This window comes from Capricornis sumatraensis, chromosome 1 (assembly GCF_032405125.1).
Source record: "Capricornis sumatraensis isolate serow.1 chromosome 1, serow.2, whole genome shotgun sequence".
In the NCBI taxonomy this organism is placed as follows: Eukaryota; Metazoa; Chordata; class Mammalia; order Artiodactyla; family Bovidae; genus Capricornis; species Capricornis sumatraensis.
Window position 1 is genome coordinate 18,193,149 of NC_091069.1, and position 13,202 is coordinate 18,206,350.

The window sequence follows — 13,202 nt, forward strand, 5'->3', positions numbered from 1 at the left end:
CGACTCAATAACCCATCTGGTTTGTCAATTTCTAAAGCACTGTGAAAAAGCAAACTTTTCCAGGATGCTCATGCAACAAATTAAACCGACATCCTCCCAGGATCTGGAAAACCCACTTCTTGTGGTTACAGAAACGCACGGTACAGAGCAGCGCTTGGGCGCTATGCTTCACAAAAGCACCATTCAGACGCTGGACCTAATAGCCATGCACTCCAAGAGACCAGGGAGGGTCACTCAGGACACTCCTGCCAGCTGCGTGACTGCTACGTGAACCTGAACGTCTTCAACGAACTTTAGACCTCTGACAAAACAAACACACAAATTACTTTATTTTTAATCAAAATGTGAATCATCACTGCAGTGAATAAAAATTCATGACTCAGAATAGCATGCAATTTTTTTATTGTGTTCTAAATCTATTTGTACACTTAATACTCTGGTATTAACTTCACAAACAGAATAAAGAATACACTACAATGATATTAAGCTGCATCTACTCACCTGAAAAGGAACAAAATATTGCCCCTGAAATAACTGCTGATTACACAATACTGCAAACTAATAAGCACTATAAATACTAAAATGTTAACATTTCAACATATAACGTCAACAACATTCTGCCTTCTTTTTTAATTGATTAAAACATTTGTTAAGGTCATGCAAAATAAATGCTTCATGGAAATGTTAGATTACACTCAAACAGCAAGGCAACGAAACCCACAAGAGGCAACTTTTTAATGCAATGACTGGTCAAATAAACAAACTATTCAGCATGTCAAGAAAAACCCGGTTAAGTGGAAAACGTCAAAAATGTAACACCACGTTTAGGTAACTGCTCATCTAGGATCTCAACATCTACAATCCTATTTGTGACTGAAGATTATTGTGCTACATGGATACGTTATGTTAAAAAGGCCAAAAAGATGTCAACACATGGTGGCAGGGGGCATCTCCAGTCCACACCACACCTCAATGGGACCGTTCTCTTAACTCTATCAGTAAATGACCAGTCACACTAGATTCATCTTTTTACCCTTGCTTTGTTACATGTCTTTAAACTTTTTTTCTATAAGTGTTTCATATGATCCTCTCCCAGCATTCACATGCTGATATAGGGACAGGTCTCTTGATTTAGAAAGAAGAGTGTCTAGGTCATAGGGAGGTAATGCCCCTCGCCCCATGGGCCAACCTACTAGCCACTCACAAGGGCCCAGTTTCTGGGGCTCTACTCTGGACACTGTTGACTCACTCTTTTATCAACTTTTAAAACCCTCTTTATATTTTCTACTTACAATTTTAAAACTCTTTGATAAGCAATCTGTTATATAGCACACAGTTCTCAACTTATAGAGCATTAACCTTTAGTCTCTAGAGGCTATTCCATGACTTTTCACCCCTTAAGAGCAAAATGTGCTTCTGGTTCACTCAGCATCATGTCTTCCCTCAAATATTTAGTGATTGAATGTTCCTCAAAAGGAGTCTCTAGCTTGTTACTTTTGTTGGCAAATTCAGCTTATATTTAATAAACTTTCTGACCTATCTGTATACTCAGATCTTGTCTTGCAGCTGTATGCCAATGAAAGGTGTCATAACAATAGTGGGATTTTACGTTTCTAAGTATAAAGACAATGGGGCTGATGGATGAGCCAGGCTTTCTGACACTTCCCTCTGCTGTATAGTATGTGTCTCTTTTACCCAAGATCTTCTCATCCGTGAAGGTTTTGTGAGTGAAATGGACAAAGATAACGTGCACAGATGGAGTCACTAAAAACTCAGGTCAGTCCTGTCACAGGGGCACAGTAATGCTATTCTACTTGTGCTTGTTCTTAAAGAATGCTCTCCCTTTCTTCTCCAAAGCCTGTGCTATCGGAGGAGGCTACTGCGTGGAGCTCTGAGGAGTCCTTTGAGAGCCTCGTGTAGCTGGAACGCTGGCCTCGCTTGTGTGCAATGCTCTTCAGGTTCTCATTCTGCAGAGCAGTGGAGTGGGAACTAGAGCCTGACCTCAGGAGGACTTGAGGCGTCTCCCTCAGCCCCTCCGTCTCATCGGAATTCTGGTTGGCTCTGTTAGCCGGGGCACTGTTGTTGTTCAGGGTCACAGTGCTGGGGGTGCGATTCAGGTTGTAGGCTTTGTGGCACGCTGGCCAGTTTTCCTCGGGGCTACTGGCTATCAAGCTGCATTCGGAAGGGCTCTTCTTGTCTTCGGAGCAAATGGACATCCTGGCTACGAGGGGGTCTGGAAGCCCACTCAGGCTGTGCGGCACTCCCCGTCTTCCACTGTGGGGGTCATCTTCAAGCTCTATGAGGTTGGCCTTTTCAAGCTGGGAGTCATCTGCAGCCTCGTTGTGAAGGGAGTGGTTGGGCGAGCTTTCATTGGACCTCACTCCTGAGTCAGAAGAGTCCTTTTTGTCAAGGAGGGCATCTGACAAGTACTCTTTGGCCTTGATGAAGGTTCGAATGGGCTCTGCGCTGTGCTCTGGAGACTTCAATGCTCTCTCTGCTTTCCCTTCAGCTTTCTTGTCTTTGTCATCTTTGAGCAGTGGAGTGTTGTCTGACTCTTCTGTCCCAGATTCGTCTTCATCACTCGGGAGTTTCTGATAGCGCAGTCCACCTCCCTTCAGCTTCAGGTCTGTCTGGAAGAGACCTGACCTTTCTGAGGACTTCTTGCCTGGGAGAAGCTTACTGCCTGACTGATCGGATTTTTCATCTTCCTCGGTAATAGGATCCAGGGGTGAGGCATCATTGGTGGAAACTCCTGATGAGGAATAATCTATAACATCTCCCCTCTTCATCAGAAATGACTTCCGTGTATCATCTTGCTTTGGTTCACTATCCTTCCCTTTCTCGGGTTCTAGACTAGAGTGAATGGAGCCCCCGGATGAACTCTGACCCATGTAATACGTGCTGTGTGGAGAAGACCTGCCACTCATGGTTGTGGAACCTGTGCCCCCTTCTAACTGTGACATCTGAGCAATGTACTCTCTATAAGCGTCTCTATACTCAGCCTGCACCTTATCAGTAAGCTTTGAAATTTCAATACTGGAATCCTGGGAAGTGAGACTGGAAAGACTTGGGGTTCTGCGAGTTTGTGACTGTGAAGACAAAAAAAAAACAAAAACAATAATTTAAGAATTCAAACAAACCAAAAAAAAAAGCAAAATAAACATGAGCTTAGGAAATATATATATATATGGACAATAAGAATTGTTAAAGTTATTAAAAATACCAAATTCTTTTAAAAGAATTCTGTATAACACAGTTTAACAAAAGCTGTGAACTTATGAGTAATTTTAGTGTTATTAGAAAGCTTTATATAAATTTTAATAAAATTAGTTTACTGTTAAGATTTAAAAGTATAATTTAAGGTTATATTAACAACCTTAGGACATGTTTTTATAATTTCAAACTTTTAAATGTATTTAAGGCAAAAGTCACCTTCATTGATAAAATATAAAAGTGCCTCTTAGAAGAGAAAGAAAATGAGAGTTAAGATAGGATCTCAAGAACAAAATACTCACATCTTCAACGTATGTTAAAAAGAACCTTTCTCAACTTGCACAACATGAAGTTTCTGTCAAATTTCAATTCAGAGAGAGTAAATGTACTCAAAATGCAAAACAAAAACAAAAACAAAAACAAAAAATTTTAGAGCAAAAGTATAGAGTGCAATGGAGAAGATGAATATTGGGTCCAAATGAATAGAAATGGAAGCCACGAGGTCAACAGTGAGGTCCAAGTAAACAGAGAAATAAAATATTTTTAGACGTTTGATCTCCAATGTGAAGTTTTCAGATGAGAATTGCTTTAGATCCCAGAGAAGGTAATACACAACGATTAAGAAATAAAGATTAGGGGAAAAAAAGGAAGGAAATGGAGAGAAAAGAATCAAGGAAGTTTGAGAAAGGAAACAGCCAAGGTTGAAACAAAGCAGAAACAAGGTAGAGTCTTCCTTGTACAGGAAGGAAATAACCCAGCTCGCAAGAAGTTTCCCTTAGACCCAGTGAACACTGAGAGGACGATGCCACTCCCTCACAGCAAGTGCAGTCTTTGTACCCCTCCCAGGGATCCATGAGGGCCAAACTGTTTTCCTAAGCATATGAAGATGACCTTTGCCTTTCCACTTGCATTCTCACAATAATGCACAGTGGAGTCCCCAGAGGTTCCCTCATGTGTGACCTCCCAAGAGACTGAATGCCGAAGCAGCTAAGGGAATCTAGCTGACTACTATTAAGCCAAGCATGAAAGATTGGTAACACAATTATCATTTTCAGTAAATATGTTTTGTTCTCAAAAATAGTAATTTTTCATAAAAGTGTCATCTATGTTGGTTTACATTGGTTTAAAAGATAACTGGTTTATTTTTAAGTTTCTCAGTTTTTATTTCTAATATGGCAAATACTGAAAGATAAAACTTATAAAAACAAAAGCTCTTTACGGGTCCTTCAGTAATTTTTAAGAGTGTAAACAGGTTCTAAGATTTGAAATAAGTTTGAGAGTAGTGGTACTGGAGGGAGGCTGGGAGAGCTGCCAGGGCATGGTGGGAACACCAAGTATGGAGGATGAGGATTTCTCAGGAAATGTTCAAAGGAATTCGAGAGAAAATAAAGGGGTCACTGCTGTTCAGAGAGATAAAAGGGTCAAGTGTGGACTTAATTTACTGAAAAATATAGAAATTTTTATCTTAGTTAATGCACAATAATAAAATGCTTTTCCAACTTAAAGAAATAAGATTTATAGTAGGTAGAAAAAAGTAACAACAACAAAATATTTTTACTACCAAACCAAACACAGCATCCTTACAAACGGCAGGCCTAACAGGCATTGCTTTTTCTAAATACAGTTCCCTTTCCAGAGTTCTTTGTAACTACTTCCTGTTTTCCCTCCTTTGCTCGTCTTCTGTTGTGTGCCCTGCTCTGATCTTTTCCTAGTTTGTTTTTCCTTTCTCTTTCTCATGTTCTCTCACTTGTTTTTAATCCTGATCCTTGCCTGTCCTCCGTCTTCTAAGAACATCCAAAGAAAGAGCCCCTCCATGACTAACATCAGATAATAAAAAGGAAATGAATATCCGTGAAGATGTATCTTAAGCCAATGCTTACTGAATTGAACAAGAAAATAAAGTGAAGGATGAATTCAGCTAACTACCTAGAGAGCCCAGTTCCTATTTACCTTCAATGCCATTACTCTATTTTACTGTTCTCACAATTCTTATCAACTTCAGAAATAATGTTATTGTCTCTGTTTTACTGACTGTCCTCTCCAGAAGAACACAGCTCCTGGAGAACAGGACCGCCTCCCTCCACCCTGTTCACTTGGGGACTCACTGAAGAGTTTCTAAATGACTCTCTGAATGTACCAACAGAATCCCGGCTAATTCAACCCCGTCCTTCCTCTTCGGCTCATGTAAATAGCGGCAGTCCAGTAAATACCTGCCAACTCAGGTTGCTGTGGCGAGGAGCCCCTTCGTCCAGGCCGAGCGTGTTCAGCTCTTCAAAGCTGAAGTTCAGAGTGTAGGGAGCCTGACTGGAGAGCTCGGTGTGGGGCAGCTCGCTGTGTGCGGAGCGACGAGCAGGTTCACCGTGAGGAACAGAGCTGCTGTTTTCACTCAGTAAACGTGGGTCTTCAGGGACCACTTGGTTTTCTGCATTTCTCATTTCTAATATCTTAACAGTAAACAAAGTCATCAATATCCACACGGACAAATCACATTTTAGAAGCTTTAGAAATTATTTTAAATATTAAACACAAAGGAGAAAGCAAACTTCCTGTAAGTGAATTTCAAATAAATTTCTCCTATATCTGCTTATCTTTCATATTAACAATGCAACTGACCCTTGAATGACACAGGTGTGAACTGTGCAGGTCCGCTTACTCGCAGATGTTTTTCAATAAGTGGAGATGGCAGTTTTTACTACGTGGTCCAGGGCTGCCTGAATCTACAGATGTGGAGAAGCCCTGGATATGAAGGGCTGACTCCAAGTTGTCAGTGGATTAACCTCCAAATTGTTCAAGGGTCATCTGTACTAAAAGTAGTACAGCTGGCCTTCGGAATCCAGTGGTTTTGCATTTGCAGAATCAACCAATCACAGATTGAAAATATTTGGAAAAAAAGATTTCAAAGTTCCAAAAATCAACACTTGAATTTGCCATGCACTGGCAACTATTTGCACAGCATTTACACTGCATGAGGTATTGTAAGTAATCTGTAGGTAATTTAAAGTATACAAGAAGGTGTGTGTAGTGTACAAATACCATGCCATTTTATAGAAAAGACTTGTGCATACAAAGACTGTGGAATCACGGGGGTCCCAGAACCACTCCCCAGATACTAAAGGATGACTGGAATGACGACAATCATCGTACGTACTGTACACTCTAATTTGGCCATTGTATTACTAGTGTAACGTAACATTAAGATGAAGCACAACTGGAGCGTGTCACTGAGCAGCAGAGCTGGACGGCAGCTAAAGCAGTAGAAGCTACTGCAGTGGGGCAAGGAGAGCTCAGGACAGAACTGGGCTCAATTCCAAAAGTAGCATGGACACGTGGGCATTTACAGCCCAGGAGTGAGGGGGTCGGTGGGTGGGAAGATGCAAAGAGGAAGCCTCAGGAGTACCGGGGTGGGGAGGGGTGTTTTCTGGCTGAACCATCTTGACGGGATTTGTGCTGGAGGCAGGCCAGGGGTCTAGCACATCACTGGGGGTTGGGGGGACGATGAGGAATTTGATTGGATATCGAAGGTGATCAGGCATTAAGGGTGAGGTTCTTTCTAAACTGACTTTAACAGAATTCTTGCTACAACTCAGCAACACAGGCCCAACAAGAACAGATACCAAGGTCAAGGCCTATAGGATTAGAGAAGCCTGACTGAATGAGGTCAAGGAGAGTGTCTCGGTCAATGAAAGCATGGAGAATTGGCAGGTGGTCTCTCTCCCATATTTCCAAGCGAAATGCCCAAAAGCAAATATTGCTAAGAGCTGCTGTATATACTCTACATAACAGGACATACAGGAGCCCTACACACAAGTGTAAAATGTCATTCTTACATGTTTTTTAAAAATATAGGAAAATATCAGTTTAGATCAGTACTTACTGGCACTTCTTTTATAAAATGCTGTAAATCTACAAGTATTAAAAATATCTTACTGTGCTTCTAAAAAGATGCCAGTCTCCAAAATTCATATTCATTTCCTTCTTCAGTTCATCAATGTTACACTGAGCCAACACACGGCCATTTATGTTTGCCTGAATAAAAACAAACACAAGATAAACAAAATGTGAGAAATTATGAATTTCCAGTGATTAAAAAGCACATTTATATTAGAGATTAGAATACACTGACCTAAAGAAGGTTATCATCCCACATAATTAGTAAAAAAGCAGAGTCTGAACAACGTAAGTCACTCCATGCTTTCCCAAGCGTTTTGGGCGCTCAAGTAAAATAAATCACAAGGATCAACCTTAGAGTTAAACCCAATCATTTCCGAAACTACCTACCCTGCCATGAGCAATAATAAAACTGTTAACTTTTCCCTTCTAATCCTATAAAATCTGAGCACAAAGGCAAGCTGCTGGGAGGGGACACAGATGTCCATCAGCATGCTGGTCGCTCACTGACAAAGTTCTAAATGAAGTGAAAGTGAAAGTCGCTCAGTCATGTCCAACTCTGTGACCCCATGACTATACAGTCCATGGAATTCTCCAGGCCAGAATACTGGAGTGGGTAGCCTTTCTCTTCTCTAGAGGATCTTCCCAACCCAGGGACTGAACCCAGGTCTCCCGCATTGTAGGCGGATTCTTTACCAGCTGAGCCACGAGGGAAGCCCAAGAATACTGGACTGGGTAACCTATCCCTTTCTCCAGTGAATCTTCCCAACCCAGCAATCGAACTGAGGTCTCCTGCATTGCGGGTGGAATCTTTACCAGCTGACCTACCAGCTGAGTTACCAGGGAAGCCCTGTTAAGCCTTCATTTACTTCTAAATAAAGTAAGCACTGACAAACATGTTCATCAACTACACCAGATAACCTCAACCACCACAAATGTCTACCACAAGGTTCCCAGTCTATTAAATGCACAAAAAAACAATCTTATCACCACTGGGTCTCTGATGAGGAATGATAGAATTTTCTTAATAAACAGGCAGTTTACTTATTTTACAAAAATACAAAACCTGACTTTATTAACTGTGGTAAAGTACTAGATACCTGTGTTTAAAATCGACAGAATGCCCAGTTTCCAAATTAATTCTGAAGAAAAGACTGTACGGAGCAAGCCTATAGCAGGGGTCCTCTATGGAAATTCAAGGAGGTTAGCAGTTCTTAAGAAATCAATGGCCATGATGGGCTTTAAACAGCAAGGGCCTGTTAGCAAAGAGTTGAGCAGGGAGAAAACCACTGTCCTGAGGGAAATAAAATCCCCACAAAGGATTCATGTGGAGGTCTCACTCTCTCCTGACTCTAATCAAGCTGCCTAGAGGACAGAGTGAGGTCAGTAGCTTGGAAAGGCAGTACTGGACACTTTTGCAAACGGGAATTAACTACATCTGTGAGAAAACCGGTGCTATCTGAGCATTTCTGACCAAATGTCAGTTATGGTTACTAAGATAGTATCAGTCAGTTCAATTGCTCAGTTGTCTCCGACTCTTTGGGACCTCATGGATTGCAGCACTCCAGGCTTCCCTGTCCATCACCAACTCCCGGAGCTTGCTCAAACTCATGTCCATCAAGTCGGTGATGCTATCTAACCATTTCATCCTCTGTCATCCCCTTCTCCTCCTGCCTTCAATCTTTCCCAGCATCAGAGTCTTTTCCAATGAGTCAGTTCTTTGCATCAGGTGGCCAAAGTATTGGAGCTTCAGTCAGCATCAGTCTTTTCAATGAATATTCAGGACTGATTTCCTTTAGGACTGACTGGTTCCATCTCCTTGCTGTCCAAGGGACTCTCAAGAGTCTTCTCCAACATCACAGTTCAAAAGCATCAGTTCTTTGGCACTCAGCTTTCTTTTTCTCACATCCACACATGACTCTCACATCATACATGACTACTGGAAAAACCATAGCTTTGACTAAATGGACCTTTGTTGGCCAAGTAATGTCTCTGCTCTTAATATGCGGTCTAGGTTGGTCATAGCTTTCCTTCCAAGGAGCAAGTGTCTTTTAATGTCATGGCTGCAGTCACCGTCTGCAGTGATTTTGGAGCCCAACGAAAGAAAGTCTCTTGCTATTTCCATTATTGCCCCATCTATTTGCCATCAAGAGATGGGACCAGATGCCATAATCTTCGTTTTTAAATGTTGAGTTTTAAGCCAGCCTTTTTACTCACCTCTTTCACTTTCATCAAAAGGCTCTTTAGTTCCTCTTTGCTTTCTGCCACAAGGGTGGTGTCATCTGTGTATCTAAGGTTACTGATATTTCTCCCAGCAATCTTGATTCCAGCTTGTGCTTCATCCAGCCTGGCATTTCATATGATGTACTCTGCATGTAAGGTAAATAAGCAGGGTGACAATATACAGCCTTGATGCACTCCTTTCCCAATTTGGAACCAGTTTTTTGTTCCATGTCCGGTTCTAACTGTTGCTTCTTGACCTGTATACAGGTTTTGCAGGAGACAGGTAAGATGGTCTGGCATTCCCATCTCTTGAAGAATTTTCCACAGTTTGTTCAGATCCACACAGTCACAGGCTTTGGCGTAGTCAATAAAGTAGATGTTTTTCTGGAACTCTCTTGCTTTTTTTGATGATCCAGCAGATGCTGGCAACTTGATTTCTGGTTCCTCTGCCTTTTCTAAATCCAGCTAGAATATCTGGAAGTTCATGGTTCACGTAACTTGACTTGGAAAATTCTGAGCATTACTTTGCTAGCGTTGTGAGATGATGGCAATTGTGTGGTAGTTTGAGCATTCTTTGGCATTGCCTTTCTTTGGGACTGGAATGAAAACTGACATTTTCCAGTCCTGTGGCTACTGCCGAGTTTTACAGATTTGCTGGCATATTGAGAGCAGCACTTTCACAGCATCATCTTGGATGATGGATTTGAAATAGCTCAGCTGGAATTCCATCACCTCCACTAGCTTTGTTCATAGTGGTGCTTCCTAAGGCCCACTTGACTTCGCATTCCAGGATGTCTGGCTCTAGGTGAGTGATCACACCATCGTGGTTATCTGGGTCATGAAGATCTTTTTTTTATAGTTCTGTGTATTCTCACCACCTCTTCTTAGTATCTTCTGCTTCTTTTAGGTCCTTACCATTTCTGTCCTTTATTGTGTCCATTATTTGTATGAAACGTTCCCTTGGTGTCTCTGATTTTCTTGAAGAGATCTCGTCTTTCCAATTCTATTGTTTTCCTCTATTTCTTTGCATTGATCACTGAGGAAGGCTTTCTTATCTCTCCTTGCTATTCTTTGCAACGCTGCTTTCAGATGGATATATCTTTCCTTTTATCCTTTGCTTTTAGCCTCTTCTTTTGTCAGCTATTTGTAAGGCCTCCTCAGACAACCATGTTGGCTTTTGCATTTGTTTTTAAGGATGGTCTTGATCACTGCCTCCTATACAATGTCAAGAACCTCCATCCATACTTCTTCGGGCACTCTATCAGATCTAATCCCTTGAAGCTATTTATCACTTCCACTGTATAATCGTAAGGAATCTGATGTAGGTCATACCTGAATGGTCTAGTGGTTTTCCCTACTTTCTTCAATTTAATTAAGCCTGAATTTTATAATACGAAGTTCATGATCTGAGCTACAGTCAGCTCCTGGCCTTGTTTTTGCTGACTGTATAGAGCTTCTCCATCTTTGGCTGCAAAGAATATAATCAATCTGATTTCGGTACTGACCATCTGGTGATGTCCATGTGTAGAGTCATCATTTAGAAGAGGGTGTTTGCTATGACCAGTGCATTCTCTTGGGGCAGTAAGATAGTATATATGTCCATAATTAACTTTTTAGATGCCATTCTTTAAGGTATGTAAATACTAGATGCTGTTGTTAATGTTCTACTTCACTGTATTTCTAATAGAAAAAGTATAACTTAGTAGAAATATCTATTAAAACTGGGACTCAGTTAGCCGTGTACATGGAAAGACATCCTCACAATCTCAGGTTCCTGGTAGTTACTGGAATTGCAATAAAAGATCTAGGAAGAAAAGAACCTCTTCAAATGTGTCAGCCTTGCAAACCCAAAAGTTAAACGGGACATGATCAGAGTCCTCTAAGAATTAGAGGGAAATGAAGCAAGCGTGGTTTACTTGGATAATTGTTAAATCACAAATATTACAACTAAAGAAAGTGTAACATAAAAGAAAAGGCTTTCAAGTGTTCTATGCTGCATACTGGAAATGTAAGTAGTTGTCAACCTTAATCTGAAATCCTTTAGAGCTTTCAATCAATATTTCTCACCAAAGCACTTTTGACTTACATGAGATCACTGTGAAGTAGCATTGTAACACAGCACTTTCTTTTATCCATCTCTAAACTAAGGCACAAAAGGGCAATTTTAGGATACAAATAGTAAGAAACCTATTTCCACCTGAGCTTTCCCATCTCAGCAGAGAACTCATCTTTGATAGCCTAATGCTCGCTGTCCACAGAGCCCGCCTCCCGTGCCCTCGAGTGAGCAGGTAAAAGTGCAGGTCACCTTTTTGATGGTTGCACAGTACTGAGGCAGCATGCTCTGGTCCAGCCCTTCGATTTGTTTCAGTTTCTCACAAACTGCATCCACGTTCATTGAATTCAGTGGTATTGTACCCGAGGCTGGGCCTGATCCCTAGGTAAGTCATGGGAAAACACATGTATAAACAGCATTTAATGTCAGATATATGCAGTCATGTGACACAGAAACACTTATGAAATTACACTATAAAGTACTTCAATTAAAGATACATTTTCAAACTTAAGTAAAAACAGTGAATGTGTGCAGCATGGGACATGCCATCAGAGAACAGATTTAGCTACTGTTTACCTTAAAGAGTATCTTTTATTATAGCAGATATAGCCTGATCAAAACCACTTTTCTAAGAAGACATAAGTTCCATCAGCCAACCCAAGGCCAACTTCAAGAAAGCCTAACCTCAAACCTCAAGAGAGAAAGGTGTAGCCCTTAATAACAGAAAGACAGGGCCTTAAAAAAAATAAAAGGAATAGGGGGGATTACTGATGCCTATAACATACAAAAAATACAAAAGGTAAACCTATGAGATAATTTTAAAAGTGCTGACACTCAGCAGCTTTAAATGCCTTCACAGAATACCTTAATAGTCTACAACAGCTGAAGTTTTCAGATCTTGATCATATTTTATATCCAAGAGATCTTGGATAAGAACCTATACAATAATCGTGTAAATATAAAAACAACAGTGTTACTTCTTAACACATGTGGAAGTAAATATAATCCATCAAAATTCAGTCTCATTTAAAATCAAAATCAAAATAATAAACCTAGTGTTTACTGAAAAGAAAAATATTTTCTGAATACAGAGACATACTAAAGAAGTATTTGCCTGTGGCTAATTACATACGAATCTCCTCAATTACAGATGTGGTCACTGGGGTCCAAAGAGGTAAGTTTTGGCTTCAAACTCACAGAATAAACAGCTAGTTAGTGGTAGATTCAGCTTGGAACCCTAGCTTAACAGGTCTTACAACTTCCTACTATTTTCTTTGTTGCCACTGTCTATTTTTAAAGAGTTTATAGAAACTATAACCAAAATAAAGAGAAGACAAGCCAACAAGTATAGAGGGTAATGTTACAAATGATCTGTCTTGTTTACCAGTCAATTTAGTCTTAAAATGATAAATATCATTTATCCTATCCCCAAGGATGTGTCAATTTAAATTTTCTACTGCCTCTTTTGTCATCATCAAGAAAGAAGTAGACGATGACAGCCAAAACTGCCTGGGAGCTATTTGTTAAACATTATTTGTAACATGAAAGCATAACATAATACTCTATTATGAATTGATAGATAAATATACACACATAGTATATAAACAAAATATACCTAGTTACATATAAATATAGCTAGCAAATGAGACCATACTGAACAGACAGTAAGGCAGTCATTTTATAAGAGGGAGCCTCAGCAAGTTTACAAGTGTAAAACAGTCCCATAAAAATCTGTAAATTACTGATTTGGAATATACTATTTATAGCTTGTTTTTAATTAAATATAAATTTAAAATATGCCATATATTATATGGTCTGAAGTTCA

General features: G+C 40.2%; 1 protein-coding gene across 1 annotated transcript in view; it reads right to left on the bottom strand.

Annotated features, from left to right (window-relative positions):
• Positions 1-489: 489 nt before the first annotated feature.
• The window catches only part of KIDINS220 (kinase D interacting substrate 220), a 91,221-nt gene continuing 78,508 nt past the window's right edge, over positions 490-13,202 (bottom strand). The window contains exons 27-30 of the mRNA XM_068980382.1: positions 11,630-11,758; positions 7,141-7,239; positions 5,424-5,657; positions 490-3,089 (exon numbers count right to left, since the gene is read on the bottom strand). Coding sequence (XP_068836483.1) covers positions 1,827-3,089; positions 5,424-5,657; positions 7,141-7,239; positions 11,630-11,758 — 1,725 coding nt within the window. The 3' untranslated portion in view covers positions 490-1,826. The remainder of the gene's footprint in view (positions 3,090-5,423; positions 5,658-7,140; positions 7,240-11,629; positions 11,759-13,202) is intronic.